The sequence below is a fragment of the Hesperophylax consimilis genome, chromosome 16 (assembly GCF_061612785.1).
Source record: "Hesperophylax consimilis isolate HC1 chromosome 16, BYU_Hcon_1.0, whole genome shotgun sequence".
Lineage (NCBI taxonomy): Eukaryota > Metazoa > Arthropoda > Insecta > Trichoptera > Limnephilidae > Hesperophylax > Hesperophylax consimilis.
In genome coordinates, this window is record NC_142851.1 from 2,523,697 (window position 1) to 2,540,821 (window position 17,125).

Genomic DNA, 17,125 nt, shown 5'->3' on the forward strand with positions numbered 1-17,125 from the left:
GACCAACTGGAACTGGCAACTTCACTTTTTCTAAAATAAGAAATGTGACACTTGGGAAGCGAAAATACCAAATGTCAAAATGGGTCTTTTAATTTCTTGCTTTTCGTCAATCGGCGCTTGTGTCATTTTATCTATTATTTATGTTGCGAGTCTTTACATCTGGAATGCGCCCTATGGCAGGTATGCACACACTTTGGTCTTACTGCATTTCTTTTTTAAAATTACACTTTGAATCAAGCGAATAATTTATATTGTATGGCTAATTACACACGAAATTTAAATAATTCCCACGCCAATTAATATTAGTGCGGTATTTTCTTTCACTGGCTTTACATTTTTCAATCCAGTACATACAGAATTGGCATACATATTCCTAACGGTTTTTGCATTGACTTGGGAAAAGGCGATGGGGAAAAATGTGACGTACCTTTACCTACCTACCTACCTAGTACAGAGAATCAGCTGTTAATCTTTGTTTGTAAATGTAAAACAACATTTTAAACTTGTTTCTAGTCTAGCATATTTCCTCTTGTACCATAAAACAAAGTAGATAATGTAACATTGTCATTGGAGCAAATAACTAATGTTTACAAATGAGAAAATTGTATTATTCATTCAGAAATGATACAATCTTTGTGTACAACCTAATATTTGTTTCGTCAGTCTAAGGACGAGTTTAATAGAATTTGACTAATTCATCAAATTTCAAAGTTGATTTTCAAGTTCTGTGAAGATTCTATTCAGGTTCTGTCATTATTTCGGATTGCGGAAAGCGGGTTCTTGTAATGAAGAATAAAAAACATGTTGCAAATGTACTGGCGCAAATAAATAATTAATCTTAATGTTTTAAATCATAACATGTTACTACATACATGTTATTATACATACATGATTACTACATTATACTGTTATGAATTAGCTTAATAGGTACCATGAAGGTACCCAATTTGTAGAAACATTAATGTAACAATATTGTTCTCTCAAAATATAATCTTTGTGTTATTTTAATTGTAAAATTATTAACCTCAACACAGGCTTGTCCTAGTGAGGTTAAAAATTCTAATGTAAAAAAAAGATACAATGTAAATAAACGATAAACAATAATCTGCGAAAAGCATAGACATATGAATATTAGTAGACCTGCCCTAAGTGATTAAAAGCGTATTATTCCCCACTCCCCATACCGGTTCCATTGGAGCCGGCTGTGCTCGCATATGGCCTCAAGTGAATTTAGAAAACGTGACGTCATCATTCTTGTGCGAACTATGGTCGAGGCATCATCGGTTCATTTTACGAAATAACACGGCAAAATAGTGGCTTGTGGTATGAAAACTTGTAAAAATAGATCTGAAAAAGAGAATAAACCCAATTGTCGTATTACATTCCATATATAAGCATTATTTTACTTTATTTTAAGCATATTCACATCGTATAATATGGATCAGTTGTAGAAACATATACTATCACATCGAGGAACGTCTGGACGCGAAACACAAAGCTGGTTGGTTGCTGGGAAGTAAATTATGAACATTTATAAAAGTGTCTTAACTAAATACTTAAACGAAATATTCGACTCTGAAAATAGAAGAAATTTATTTTGCCGAATTTGGACTTCGCAAATTTGTTCATAACGTGGCGAGTAATTTGCGCTCCCATGTAAAAATGTCTATTCATTCAAAAGCAGATTTTACTTTTAAGAACTAAATGGTGATATTATAATGCGAGATGCCTATATACTGTCAGATTGATTTATTGACGAATCACAGTCAGCTTTACCCCCTTCGTTCTTCAACAGTTGATTTTACCCCTCATCTTTAATTTCTAGTCTATATATTCATATGTCTGTGGCAAAAAGTGTTTATTCCTAAAATAATTAAATAAGCACCATCTATGAAAGTTGAGATTAAAAATTCTTTTAAGTATACTTTTAAAAAAAAACAGTAGTGCAGTCTACTAAAAAATTCTTTATAAAATATATTATTTTTTAATGTATTTTTCAGAGACCACCCGTCCACCATAAAGAGGAGATTCGTCAGCGTGGTAGCCATGACCATCATCTCCCCGATGTTTCTTTGGCTTTGTTTGACGGAAGAGGACCTGAAAAGGGCTTCGCTGCTGGAACAAATGGGACTGCGCTTCACCGGCCTCATACAAGCCATAGTCCTTCCCTTAGTCCTTACCATGGTCCTCTATTTGGGCCCATTAAGCATACACTTCATATCGGGAATGTGGAAAATCTATGCAGGTACAGTCAAATTATTGAGACAATACAATCAATATTGTTTGTAGCCAGCCGAGCAATAAAGTTTTCAGGGTATTCGGTTTTGGATTCGTCCACGCTCATTTAAAAAATCATGCCTCCAAATAATAAGGAAACGTAAACTGCTTGCTGTTGTTTAAAGCCAATGAATCCAAATATATTTCACTGTCTACTTATTTCTAGGTTTTATAATTTATTAGCTGAAATCGCCGGCGTTGCCCGGGCTTTACGCAGAGATTTTCGATATCAGAGTAGGCAGTAATTTTCCTCTTATTTTGAGCGTCAAGTGTACAAAATTTCATCAAGAAGTATGAAAAATCTAATTAAGGCAGATTGGGTGGTTTGTCAAAATCTCTTGTAGACACTGACCTTCCTCTTGTGAAAAAAAAGTGTCCAAAATTCCATCAATCTCGAAATAAAACTGTAAATTTGAATGCTAAAATTAGAAATTATAGCTTAATTTCGATGTTTGAAGATGCTACGTTGTTTATTATTTGTTTGACAGCCATCAATAGTGAACACTCTCAGTGAATTTTTAAACATGGAGATAATTGGTCATCTTTATGTGATGCAATACTTTCATTTAAAAGGTCTCAGTCCAACCAATAGCAAAGCTGAGCTAAATTCTACTTTAGGGGAGTCTGCTCCTTCGTTTACAACAATAAAATATAGGGTGGCAGAGTTTAATAGAGGAATTAAATAGAGAATTTACGAGCTGCCAAGACGAACATCGCATTGGTCGACCGAATGAGGTGACCAAGTGTGAAGAAAATCCACAAAATGGTATTGGTGACAGAAAGTGCGCTAGCTAGCAGACATGGCAGGCATTTCAAAAAAGTGCTGTAAATCGCATATTGACTGAAAATTTGAACATGAGAAAGCTGTCCGAAAGATGGGTGCCGCTTTGCTCAAAATGCAACACATGAACAGCGTCGTGAGGATGTTTCAATCGGTTGTAAGGCCGCATTTGGCAAAAAAGAATGTGTTGTTTCATCGAGACAATGCACCAGTTTACACCCCCTTTATCGATATGACCAATGTCAATAAGTTAAACTTCGAATTACATCCTCACGCACCCTATTCGCCAGGTTTAGCCCTCTCGGATTATTTTCTCTTTCCAAACTTGAAAAAATGGCTCGGCAGTAAAAGTTTTGCCAGCTATGAAGAGGTTGAGTCTGCGGTTGATGGCTATTTGAAGGTATTGAACATCGCTGGGTGTATTGAGCTAAAAAGAGAAATAAAAAATAATATGTGTTGAGTAATAAAAATAGTTTTTCCCAAATTTTATGTCGAAAATAAAGAAGGTTATTGGTGTAAACAGGAATTTAACTTCACTGTGACTTCTTCGACTTGTTTCTGTGTGAGTCGGTTTGAATATAGAACGAGCTATCTGTAGCTATGATTTTTGCACAGCAAAATGTTTTAAATATGCCTTTTCGATGTTTCAGAGCCCATGTATTGGTGGAATAATGCTGGCGACCTGATATGGGTGCGAAACCATATAGTGGCTCCATTGTCTGAGGAATTCACCTTCCGTGCGTGTATGATGCCCCTGCTACTGCAGTGCCTCCCCCCCGTTACCGCCATTATTGTCTGCCCCTTCATATTTGGAATAGGTAAGAAACTTGAATTATTTATTTATTTTGTTTATAATGTACACAACAGACAGAGAGTTTAATTTAACTTTAAAAAATTACACAAAATAAATACCAATCGTCCAATAACAGTGTACAACAATAAATAAGAATAAAATAATCATTTTGTAAAACAACAACAAAACAAGAAACAGTAAAGTTTGGGTCAAGTGAAGTCAATTTAAAACAAGAGATTTGAGAAATTTTGTAAAGTTCTGGGGGCTATCGCTAAATATGTCCGTAATCTTGCCATTAAGGTGGATGTTATATATAGTAGTCACAGAGAGAGGTCGTAGGTGTCGTCATGGTTCTAGTATCTTCTGTATTTTTTGTCTTAATACAAGACAGAAGGCAGACGACGATCGTTGATGACGTTAATGACAACCTGGGACTACTAGTCTTATCAGAGGTAGTCACAAGGAGGACATGCATAAATGGTTTTATTTTTGGTATACTCCTCATATGTACAAATTGATAAATCTAAGGTCAAAAAACACAGCACAGCAACTTTACTACAGTATTATTTATCGATAATTCCAAAGCGTTTGACACAATTGATTCGCAAACATTATTAATAATTTTACAAGCAACTGGAAACAGAGGAAAAATACTTTGTTTATAAATTATATATTTCATAGACATATATGTGTAAAAATATTAGAAAAATGTGTGCTGGTGTCCTTCAGGGGTCAATTTTGGGACCCACACTTTATATTATATTTATATCATCAATGAAAAAACTTTTTTCACATATTAAACATTTTGTATATATGCTGACGACACAGCTCTTGTCATATCTGATGAACAATTATCCGTTGCTATCAAATGTATGCAATAAAATTTTACGTCCCTAATATAACGGTCACATGACGCAGGCCATAAATACCAAAAAAACCAAATTGATGTACATACAATCTCCAAATGCTATCTTACAACTTTACATGTATTCATCAAAACATTTTGCAGCCCTGCAAATGCAATAAAATTGATATGGTAAATGAATATGTTTATTTGGGAGTGACTGTTGATTGCCATTTTAAATGGAACATTCAAATAAACAATATTTGTAAAAGACTGAGAGCGATTGTGGGTAGATTATATAAGTGTTTCGTTCCTGTGAATATTTTAAAAAGCATTTACCTATCACTCGCAGAATCAACTCTACAATATGGATAATATATAACAACTATATAATATATATAACCACTTGGGGACATTCTTGCAAAACTAATTTAAATTACCTACAATCAGTACAAAATTCTATACTTCAATTACTAGTTTCAAAAAATATTTTTTCACAGAGAAGTAAAATTTCATTGTCGTATCGAATCTTTTCTGTGCAGGCCTTACAATGGGACAAAATATTGATTCAGCATATATCGTGACTCTGAATAAAAAAATAAATTGGAACATGAACACAGGTTCACAAAGAAAGAAGGCAAGCTTGTTCCAAAATATAGCACTATTTCCAGCATTTCGAATAAATAAATGAGTATGTATATACTTTATGTGGGATCACACTAACCTTCACACATTCCGAAATAAATAAATAATAACAATAATTATTATAATGTCAAATAATTTCTGTTTTCAGCACATTTCCATCACATGATAGAGAAATTAAGAAATGGTTGGGATTTGATGAGCACCATTCAAATTTCGTGTAAGTTTAATATCTAATTTTTTTTTTTGTACATTCATAATATTACAGGCCAATATTAAATACCCAATTGGTTTTTAAAGTACCATTGATACATTTAGTATGTAGTGCCAAAAAACTTAAGGGGGGGCTAGGGTTAATTCGTACGAAAAAAGGCATTGTTTTGTGAATTTTTTGTGACAACACAGTTAAAATCTCTTTATTAAATCTAATAGGACAGTAAAGTATGACATTTTAAGAATGTTGTATAAAATTTTCACGGAGAAATATTAAAAAACACGGCAATTGCAGCAATTATTCAGATGTGTCAAAAAAAAGTAGAATGGCGGTGCCCCTCATAACTCGGTGCTGGGTCATCTGAAATCAAAAAATCAAAGTTCATTCGTTAGATAATAGTTTTTCCCAGGTAACGCTGGGAGAGTTTTTCGAAATTTTAATTTTTCACTTTTTTGGAACACTTAGGGAAAAACGCTATTTTTAGTGAAAAAAATCTGATAATTTGTTATTGTAAAATAATAATTATTAACAAATTTGAAAAAACTCTCCAGCGTTACCTCGTAAATTATGTACAGAAATAGTTTTCAAAATTTCAAAAGGATCGGTGCAGTAGTTTTGAAGTTATGACGGGCACCGACTTTGAAAACGTGAGTTGTGGGAAAAACGCTATAAAGTTTTGAACACTAAAAAATCTGGTATGAAACGTTTATAAGCAAATTTTATCGGCTTACCTCACACTGAATCATCAATGCCAGGTCCATAAAGGATGTTGCTATCATCCATGATGTCTAAAGCTCCTTTTTGCTCCTGTCTACGATGAATCCTGCCTTCTTTAGTTTGTCTCTCAGCTTCCTGCTCTGCTCGGCTTATACGTATGGTCAGGTAGGGATTAAAATCCGACAGGTATAAAAATACTCGTAACTTCGTCAATGTTGCTCCAATCAACTTTACATTTGAACACAATATTCTTAACATATTAAGCATTATTTATTTAAAAAAAAAAAAATTAAAAAATGCAAAAAAAATAATTTTTAAACCCTAGCCCCCCTGTGTAATTGATAGTGGTGAAATGTGTGTTTAAGTACGTCATGGATAATTTTTTTTATTCTAGGATTGACAAAAACTTTGGTTTGTCAATCCTAGAATAAAATGAGATGGATGTAAATATGGATACGTTCGATAAGGATAATTTCCTTTAACCCTTCAGACAAATTTGTTCGCTTTTGGGAACAGCTCTTATGGTCTCATACAATAGGCCTCTTGCATCCCATTTTTTTATTTTATTTTCCGGTTTAGGCAAATATTCTAAGACATTCTGTATTTTTTTTTTTTTTTTAATCGTATTTTTGAAACCATGGCGATTTTTTGAAAATTTTAATCCGAAAAATCGGACCATTTTTTCATAAACCGGAAAGACGGAACATAATTTATGGGTGCGAAAACAAAATAATTACATAGCCCAAAAACATTTAAAAAAAAAACGACGCATTTCACACGAATGGCAGAGGAGAATAACGAGGCATACCAAAAATATTACATCTCATAAATATTTTTTTCCTTGAACCTTCTTATTGATCATTAATCCTTATTAATTTATTTAAAGTTTTATTCCAGCAGTACTGGGAGGATATTGCAATCTCAGTCTGCCATATTAAATGAGATGACATATAATATAAATATACTTATACACAATATTATAGGATTGATGAATATATACGATTATAATGTTCAGTCACTTAATCCAAATATTTTACAATAAAACCTAATGTACATAAAATTAAATGAATTAAAGGGGAAGGTTTATCAACAATATGAAATATATAAACAAGTATAAAGAAGGTTCTCATAAAATATATTTAGTTGGTCGAAGTACCTATATATTCTATATGTACCAAGGTTGGTTTTTGTTTTTGCAATGAGACTATTTTTAACAGCTGCACATTCTAGTTATATAACATATAACTTGATATTGTACCTCTTGTTTGATACTATCCAAATGTTGCGATTTAAATTATTCTTGTACTCATAAACTCATAATAATATATTATTAAATTTGATTTTGTTAAAATCAGGACCATCACCATTATACTTCTAAGACAGCCGCCACGGAAGGATAATCTGTACGATTTTCACATCATAACATCTGTCACTTCTGAATAATATCTGTCATGTCAAAACGAAGTACTTCCAATTCTAACGCTGCGTTTTGTTACTGTTTTGTTATTTAATTAAACATGGATTCGTGTAGTAACCGTAGGATCCGAGATCGTAAAAATAATTATAAATATTGTATGGTTCCTTTGTGCCCAAATACTTCGGCGACTACTAAGGAAAAAAGATTTTTCGTTGTACCGCGAATTTCAGCAATTAGAAAACAATGGTGTATTGCAATTCATAGGTCCAGTCAATTGGGTGAACTGTCAAATAAAACCGTACGATATGTCTGTGAAGATCATTTTAATGTAAGTATATTTTTTACAATATTATTGTTTGAACACAATATTTAAAAAATACATATTTTTCTTTGTTGCATGCTTCACGAATAGTTTGCTGTACAGTACAGTAGGTTGAGTAGGTGGGTCTATTACCTAGTGACAACAAGCCTACACACATTACAATATTGTTACACTTTTGCAGGCTATTCTCAAATGAAGATACTTATTATATTTGCATTGTTAAGTTTGTATTGAATAAATACAATGTCTCTTGATAAGTTGTATTTTTATTTTCAGTTAAGCGTGGATGCTCGGAAATGGCCCCAACATCTAAGTAAAAGGGTGCTTTTAAAAAAAGGAACCATTCCTCATAAATTTGAATGTCAAATTGGAGCTGATGGGCGAGATCTACTCAATGTGGTGGATCAGCATCCAAGCTCATCTAAAGGCGGTGAAGTGTTTGTTGCAAGTCTCGAGCCAATGTCTCCTTGCCTGTCTGATGTGGATGAGTCTGTGCCACAACAGATCATCAATCAACCTCAAGACTACGTTGAACTGGAAGTGTCGTTTCCTCTCGAGAAGCCTCAATGCTCTGGACTCCAAATACTTCAACAACATGTGGATGGACCACAAGATACATCAAGCTCCGAAGAAAACTTTCACATGTTGATAGTTGAGAACGCAACTGATTCGAAAGCCATTCAATGCAATTTGAAAAAGAAATTCAAAAGTAAATTGACAAATACAGGAAAAGAACACAGTAGGGGTCCAATCGAGTGTTTAACTACTCGTGACGTAAGTACTTCTCCTGTGAAGCATAATAAAAATACCAAGAATGTACAACTAAAGCATGTCACTCTTCAGCCAGACAGTTCTGCCTCGGAATCGGCATCTGGTTCAGAATACTCCCAACAAGCTACGTCAGATTCGTACGTTGATAGTAGTTCAAATAGTGATTTCAAAAGTCTGTCATTGAAATTAACTCTGCAGCATATTGAAAACAAACCAAAGCTGTATTTAGGAATCCTTAAAGATTTTTATTGGATTGTTAAAACCCTAGCACTCCTTGAAAATATAAACATTTTAAATGTTTTAATCGTTTTAAAAAAAATTAAATTAAACTCTAGTTTCAGCATTTTAGGTGATGAATTTGGCCTTTCTGAGGCTCAAGCTTCAAGAATCTTTAAGCAAAGTTTACCGAAGTTATCTCGTCATCTTGCAGAACTGGTATTTTGGCCTAAGTCAGAAGCAATAGAAGCCTTACTACCAATTCCATTCAGAGCAAGATACAAACATGTCGTATCAATCATAGACTGTTTTGAAATTCAGATAGAGAAGCCATCAAATCCACTGCAGCAGGCACTAACTTGGTCAGAATATAAAAAATGCAATACACTCAAGTACCTAATATCAATCACTCCTGATGGCTTTATTAACTTCATTTCAAAGGGCTTTGGTGGACGTACTACAGATATGATGATTGTGGAAAAGTGCGGCTTCTTGGACAACTTGTCTGAAGGCATGTCGGTAATGGCAGATAGAGGTTTTAAGCAACTAGCTACTATTTTAGAAGGCAAACATTGTCAACTTGTGCGTCCACCAAGTGTTGTTACAGGTGTAAATAGCACTAAAAGAGAGGTGAAGTTATCCAAGCAAATAGCAGCCCTGCGTATACACGTTGAACGTGTAATAAGCCGGCTCAGAGAGTATAATATTCTAAAGCCACATTCTTGTATAGACTTCCATTTGACTCAACAAGTTTACCATATTGTTATGATTGCATGTGGACTCATAAATCTACAAAAACCAATAATTTGATCATATTAGTCTTATTAATATTATTAGTCTTTTAGTGTTTTGTGCTCTACGCTAATGTTTAGTTTAAAATGTTATGTGCGCTTCATTATCATATAAACTTTAACTTGAATATAAATATTCATAATATGTACCAGTGTAATTTTGTTTATCCTTCATGTAATGTATATAGAATAAGTCTAAAGTGTATAATATTATGTAATTATAGCGCCAGTATGTGTTTTTTATAAAAACATATGTTGGAGCTTTTACTTAGAGTTTATAGGCAATGAAGCCACCAAAAGGGATAATATCAAATACTGTAGAATAATTTATGTATAACACCTTCAACTTCTTACATTTACCATACATTCTGATTATGCTATACTAGCGCCTCCTAGCCCCGTGACTTCTGTGGGTTGGTTTTTTTTAATGCATGTTATTTGAAATGTTTTCTTTATTTTACGTTAATAAATTATATAAGTCGAAAATAAAATATTTAGTAACCTACATACGACCTTACTGTTCTTATGCTCACACGTAAAAAGAATATTAAAGCCCGCCATTAGGTTTGTATTGTCCCGAAGAAATGCAACATGCTACACTAGCGCCATCTAGCGGCCAGCGTTACCAGTCAGTGCAAGTACTGACTATAATAATGCTTCCAATATTTTACTGAGAGTGGATTGATTGCTATTCATTCATTACGCCTTACTTTTACATCAAGTTTATATAAATACAGTTGTGTTGTAGCAAAATGATCATGTTCCACTTTTTAATACATTTCTATTTGTGTTAGAATTTCCACTTTGTAATCATTTTCTTACTTCCAATAATAAATACAAAAAAAATCTATGCGATAATACAATAACATGTGTACGTATTATCAAATAAATACTAGGTATAAATGTAAAAATATGTCTTATGTAAACTTTTTGTTTTTGTTTTTCTGTCACTTTATACAAATACATATTATACTATGGTGGATGGGATGAAAATAATATGATGCTATTGTACATAATCAATATAATCATGTATTATTATGAATAAAGAAGCGAGTGTAGTGCAGTAAATACGTGATTTATTTCAAATAATGTATACCTATACATTTTTTTTAAGTACAGGAAATATAGCTCTGGACCAAAACAGCATGGCTTTATTAATAGCTTCGACACAGAATTCTTCATCGTAATCGATGTGGAAAACATTTATTTTGCCAGATGATTCAAAGTTGGGTTCAGCAACACAAAACACTCCCTTGAATTTGTTCAGTACAAACATTTGTATTTGCATTTGTGCATAATACTTTCTGGCAACAACACCCTCAAAAAAGTAATTTTTCATTGTACTATGTTTGACTGGACACTTGACCTCAACAATATAATCATCAGTGACTGCATCCGGGGAGCCACCGATAATTGGTAATTTGCAACTGATTTTGAAACCACATTCTTTATATTTGTGTCCCAGTTGGTTTGCTAGTACCTTTAACACCAAAGGTTCTAAAAGCCGACCTCGTTGCATAGCCTTTGTGTCTGGAATCTTGGCTGCCCCTAAGATGACTTCAGTCAATGTTCCATCCAATGTTTTGCAGTTAGCTGCCTCGTATAGTTTGGATGCAGTAATTCTGCCATATCGCATTTCGTACCATAACGGGCAGTTAGCCTGCTTTCTTGTTAATGAAAAAACTTCCTCGAAGATATTTGGAGGAATATTTAGATCACATGTAATAAAATTGATGAAATCTGTAGCACTTGTATTGTGCAGGTTTCGTGTTTTCTTAAAAGCAGAAATCATCCTGTGCATGGACAAACAGTCAGTGGGCTTCGGATCCATGTAAAGTTGAGTCAGTTGGCATCGAAGCCCCTCCTTAAGACTCCTTTGGAGTACTGCTGCCAGGAAATCTCCATTACCTTTTTCCACGCTTTTTACTGCGTTCTTGCCAACTTGGGATGCCAGAATGAACTTTTGGGAGGTTCCGACACACGATAACTTTGATTTTCTCCAATAACAGTCGACAGATGTCGACGCTGGTTCTTCACTTCTCCTATGGAGCCATGTTAGAAATGCCAGTGCATGTTTACAGCCACCTGAAAGCAAAATGTTCCAAATATAAATTATTTGTCAACAGGTAGCTGGCAGAGACCCTCGCAATGATTCTGTGTTTGTTACATCACACAAGAGTTTGCTCTTCCCCACATCTCCATAGGGTAGAAGAGTGTAGAGGTTAGAGGAGAGAAACATATTTTACAATATAGCGACATACAGTTCAACTAACCTCTAGAAGCTGCACAGTCTTGACATTCTAAGACTTGTATTTCATCTTCCATCTCATCACACAAAAGTACAACAGAGTATGCTTTTTGGCGGACACGGTGCTCGGGGGTTATTTTTGCTTTCACTGTGCAGATAGGACCTTCTCTTTTTACCTGCACATACCCGATAGCATTATCACCATAACTTTCACGTGCAGACCTTTAAAATATATAATAATAACACGTTGAAAACAAAAGACAGTTGCATATAACTGAATGTTAACAATTGTCTTAATAATAATAATTGATGGAAACATAATATATAAGTACATATTAAATGTTGTCAAAATATATAACATAATATTCGTATATTAGAAGATACAGAAAAAATACTAACCTTTTTGTTTTGACATTTCTAATTTCGCTTCCAATGAAATTCATATTATTACTTAGAAAAGTAGCCATCATAAATGAATCTATGTTCGGCAAATTGTCAGACTGACCCTGAACAAAACCTACTTCAATCATTTCCAAATAATATATGCTTAATTTCTCAACAAAGTTAGCGGACTACAATACAAACAGCCAAACCCCAAACAAGTGTCAATATTCAAATTCACAAGTCGCCGGAAATCAAGGTGTTGCCATATAAAAAAAATAATCAGTGTGGAATTTTACAAAAATTAATTCAATAATATTGGAGACGGAACATTTTCAAGTGGTGACGTCACAAGCCAAAAATAACAGATTTATTTATTTTATTTAAAAAAAACTATACATTTCAAAATTTTTTGAGTAACATTTTCGTAATCTTAGTAGAGAAATCTATCCACTCATTTTTTTCCAAGTCATTAGAAAATCCTTGCAAGTGGCCTATTGGTTGTATCTCCCTTACTGTAGTGGTGAGAAATATGATTTAAACGGTGTTAGAAAGAGAAAACACCGCGCTTTAAATTAAAATTTATAATTAAAATTTGTACCTCTATGAAACCAAAGATTCTGACAGCAATTAGTGAAAATTTCATGAAACTATAAATAAGTGAGGTGACAATAATGATTATACATAATACATTTGTATAAAAAAAGTGTTTTTTTTTTCTTCTTATCAGTAATTTTAGTTCAGTGTTTAGAGGGAAAAAAATCTAAACAAAATTTTTAATCTTTTTTTATGTTTGCAATAATTAATAATTAATTTATTTATTTTATTTATTTTTTTTTTTTTTAAAAGAAAAACAAGCATTCCCGGGTTACGAATAACCTGACAATATTTGAAAATCTCCTACTACCACCACAGAAAGCTGAAAATGTTGCTTGTGTTGTGATGGAGGACTTAGCCAGCCGAGGAATTAATTTTAATTATTTATTTTTAGGTTTCCAATTTGCTTACACAACGCTGTTTGGTGCATATTCAGCATTCCTTTTTGCAAGAACAGGTAATTCATGATTATATATGAAGAATGGTATACCCTGTGTAAAAAAAGAAGTTAGTGTATTGTACATAACTTGGCTGGTTTTATTAGTCATGTATGATTGATATTTTATGAATGGTCTCAAATGAAATACCAATGAGTATACCAATCACCATTCAAGCTATAAACGTATTATACAGTGTGACTCAGAGAGATTTTACTCTAAATATAAATGGTAAATATTATTATTTTGTGACTCGTTGATTTTCAACTTGATCTTTTCTTTTCCTGGCTATTCAGATCTGGTTACTAAACATACCCATAACCATTTGGAAGTGCTGGTGAGGAAATTGGAAGAAGGATGAATGCAGAACACTCCTTAATGGAGGACTTAATGCGGTAGTCACTAATAATAAAACAGTAGTCCAGTCCAGTAAACAGTAGAAGCCAGATCCACAATGGAGCCCCGATACCAACCCTGATGTGTGGCAGTGAGGCATGAAACTGGCAAAGGGAAGAAGAATGTAGACTGATAACTGTAGAAATAGTAATAACAACTGTGGTGAAGATCCCTGAGGTGTGTGTGTGGTAAAAACATATTGGACTGTGTTACAAATATGGAAATACAAAAAGAGTGCTAGGATGATGTAAGCGATTATGCTTAAATCGGGGACGCTAAGATGATTTGGGCATGTAGAATGCATAAACGAAGAAAGGAGTGTAATGAGAATATATATGATGCGAATATAAATGGTAGAAAAAGTCAAATTGTTCAGTAAAGAGTCGGAAGAACAGAACATGATGCATGAATGTGAATGAAGCAAGGCGTGTGTGCCGAGAAAGTGTCGGGATACTGTATTAATGATCAGTCAGTTATCCATTTCATGTATCATTTAATAAATCAAATGAATATTTTAGGCCACTTTGCCGCGCCGCTCCTAGCGCACGCGTTCTGCAACCACATGGGCCTGCCCAGCTTCAGCGAGATATTCCGTTACCCGCCGCTGCAGCGCTGCCTCATCTCGGCGCTTTTCGTGCTAGGTCTGGTCTCTTGGTTCCTGCTTCTTGGGCCGCTGACGAACCCCTCCTTCTATACCAACACCATCCACTGGCACCACCAATAACTAACACCACTTCGGTAACCGTTTAAATTAACTGTAATTGAGGCGCTTGGGATTTAAAGAGATTAAAAGTCATTTTAGTGGTTTACCTTGCCAACAGGGGTAAACAAAATCTCTCTCCTTTGTAATTACACTGTCCTCCATGTACTCGTATATGTATATCATATTGTATTTGTACAAAACCTAGAAACATGGTATTATAAAGATAACATGCTTGGGGTATTTCAGTGACCCCTCTCGGTAAGAAAAGTTTTGTTTAGCAATTTGGCATACCAAAGGTTGATTGTGACACATATTGGGATAATTTTTTGATGCCATTTTCAAGAGAGCTATGTAAAATGGCTTCAAAGGTTTTACTAATGCAAATTTTTAAATCTCCAACTTTATTTCTATCATGGGGCTTTGAAATATCGGTCAACTATCAAATGTAATCCTTGACGGCATATTATTGTTTGTTCCATATTGTTTTTTTTTTCATGTAATTTAACAGAAGGGAATTTCTCAAATTTTTTTATTTTTTTTTTATTAATCTTTTAACTTATACACAAGTATTTTTTTTTACAAATGTCAATTTCATAGTTAAATTAATTTTCTTAGAAATTTTTCAACGCCCGCCGTGACTTTTGGGTGCAATATTACAAAAAATGTCATTATTGATGTTGTAGCTGAAAATGTTTTTTTTTTTTCTCTTAAACTCTAGTCCCGAGTGTTTCTACTTTACCATTGACTAATTCATGAATTAATTAAATTATTAGATGCATTTCATAAGTTTAATACCTAGGGTCCGGACCTCTGCAATTGCAGTGTTGACAAATCGTGCCCACGCACGTTGCGAAGCACTTCAATTGCAGTGTTCACCTTGTACATTCGTTAAGCCTTCGGATATTACCTCCACTATGTTAGATAAAGACAAAAATAAAAATTAAACTTTGTCAAGTACAGTATTGTCTACAAGTTGACTTTAACAAAAATATATTTTCATTTATTGAAGTTACGTAACCGTGAAGTTACGTGTTAAAGGTTTCATTGTGAATAATAAACAACTGAAAGGTATGGGTTATAACTTAAGTAATGCTATAAACCTATTTCACATAAACTTTCCACTAATTTTACACCGTAAAGTTTTTAAACCCAATTTCAATCACCTTCGAGTTTCAAATTTATTTTTAACTTGTACCTTTTAAGACTGACTAACTTCATTTCTAGGTTCAAAATGTTTTAAGGGTTAAACTAATGTATTCTTATTACTAAATAATCAAATTCATTAATAATGATTGTAAGATAAAATTACATTTAGATTAATATAAAAATACATAATTTTATACGGAAAAACAAAGTGTTCTATAAATAATATTTAGATTAATTTTATTTTCATGCTTTATTTTCTGTCTCTTGTAACCTTTTTTAAATTTATTTTCTCTTTCTCACGTTTATAAATTGTAAGTTGGGTCAAAGTATCACACAATAACAGGTTATAAATGACAAAGGGGCGTAAAAATTCAAATTTGTCCCCCGCATTTGCTAGTTTTATGTTTTACTGTTTTAATTAGAGACGCTTTTGATAGGTGGAAGATACTCTCAGTATCACCCTGGTGAGATTCACCATAAATCGAATTGAACCATTTCTAGCATTAAAATTACCATTAAAATGCCGACCTTTTCAACGTAAACAACGTATTCTTTGTGGTTCACATTTGCGACACCCGCATATTAGGATAACTTGGAAAGCCACCTAGATAAGGTTAAGCTAAACGAGTATTTCCTAACTTTCCGTTTGCTCATCCCTCGGTTCGCTACAAATCATTTTGTCTGTGTGGCCCTGAGAATCGCCTCGAAACTCTAGAAATAAAAACTATAATTTAAAAACATCACATATATCTCTAGTCTGTTTTTGCCATTTATGTACCATAAAATGTTAAAAATAACTTATTATGCCATGAGTATTATCATTATAACAGTCAATATATCTGGCATATATGTTTCTTTATAATCATTTAAATAGACATAAAACATAAATTACAATAACTTTATAATCATTTAAATAGACATAAAACATAAATTACAATAACTTTATAATCATTTAAATCTCCATTCTATAATAATATTATATTTGATTTATGATTGGAGACTTTGTTCATTGTGAATCTGTCCATCCTGAACCTATTTTATGTAGTTAGTCAAATTATAACTAATTATTTAAGTAACCATTATATAATTATACATTATTAAGTAAACATTATATAATTATACATTATTAAGTAACCATTATATAATTATACATTATTAAGTAAACATTATATAATTATACATTATTAAGTAAACATTATATAATTATACATTATTAAGTAAACATTATATAATTATACATTATTAAGTAAACATTGTATAATTATACATTATTAAGTAATTCTAGGATATAAGATCGGAGTGCTTAGAAGGTAACCTAAAATATGTGATTTAATAATATTATTTTTTTCTAGTATCTACAGACATTGAATTATATGAACTAAAAAACGTCAGAATCTACCCTTCTTAATTTTGTTTTGTGGATAGATTGAGG

The 17,125-nt window shown here is 33.0% G+C and overlaps 1 protein-coding gene across 1 annotated transcript; it reads left to right on the forward strand.

Moving 5' to 3' along the window:
- Positions 1-40: 40 nt before the first annotated feature.
- Positions 41-16,602, forward strand: Sras (Ras converting CAAX endopeptidase Sras). The gene is made up of 6 exons (XM_089640808.1): positions 41-180; positions 2,001-2,245; positions 3,709-3,876; positions 5,489-5,557; positions 13,406-13,468; positions 14,363-16,602. Exons 1-6 carry the CDS (start codon positions 80-82, stop codon positions 14,566-14,568), a joined length of 852 nt encoding a protein of 283 aa, XP_089496934.1. The 5' UTR covers positions 41-79; the 3' UTR covers positions 14,569-16,602.
- The last annotated feature ends 523 nt before the right edge of the window (positions 16,603-17,125 follow it).

What these genes read in the sequence shown, in the direction of transcription:
- Sras (XM_089640808.1), top strand. Translation starts at nt 80, where the DNA reads ATGGGTCTTTTAATTTCTTGCTTTTCGTCAATCGGCGCTTGTGTCATT. An exon ending in TGGAATGCGCCCTATGGCAG is followed by an intron (nt 181 to 2,000) that starts GTATGCACACAC and finishes TGTATTTTTCAG; the next exon opens with AGACCACCCGTCCACCATAA. An exon ending in ATTCCTTTTTGCAAGAACAG is followed by an intron (nt 13,469 to 14,362) that starts GTAATTCATGAT and finishes TGAATATTTTAG; the next exon opens with GCCACTTTGCCGCGCCGCTC.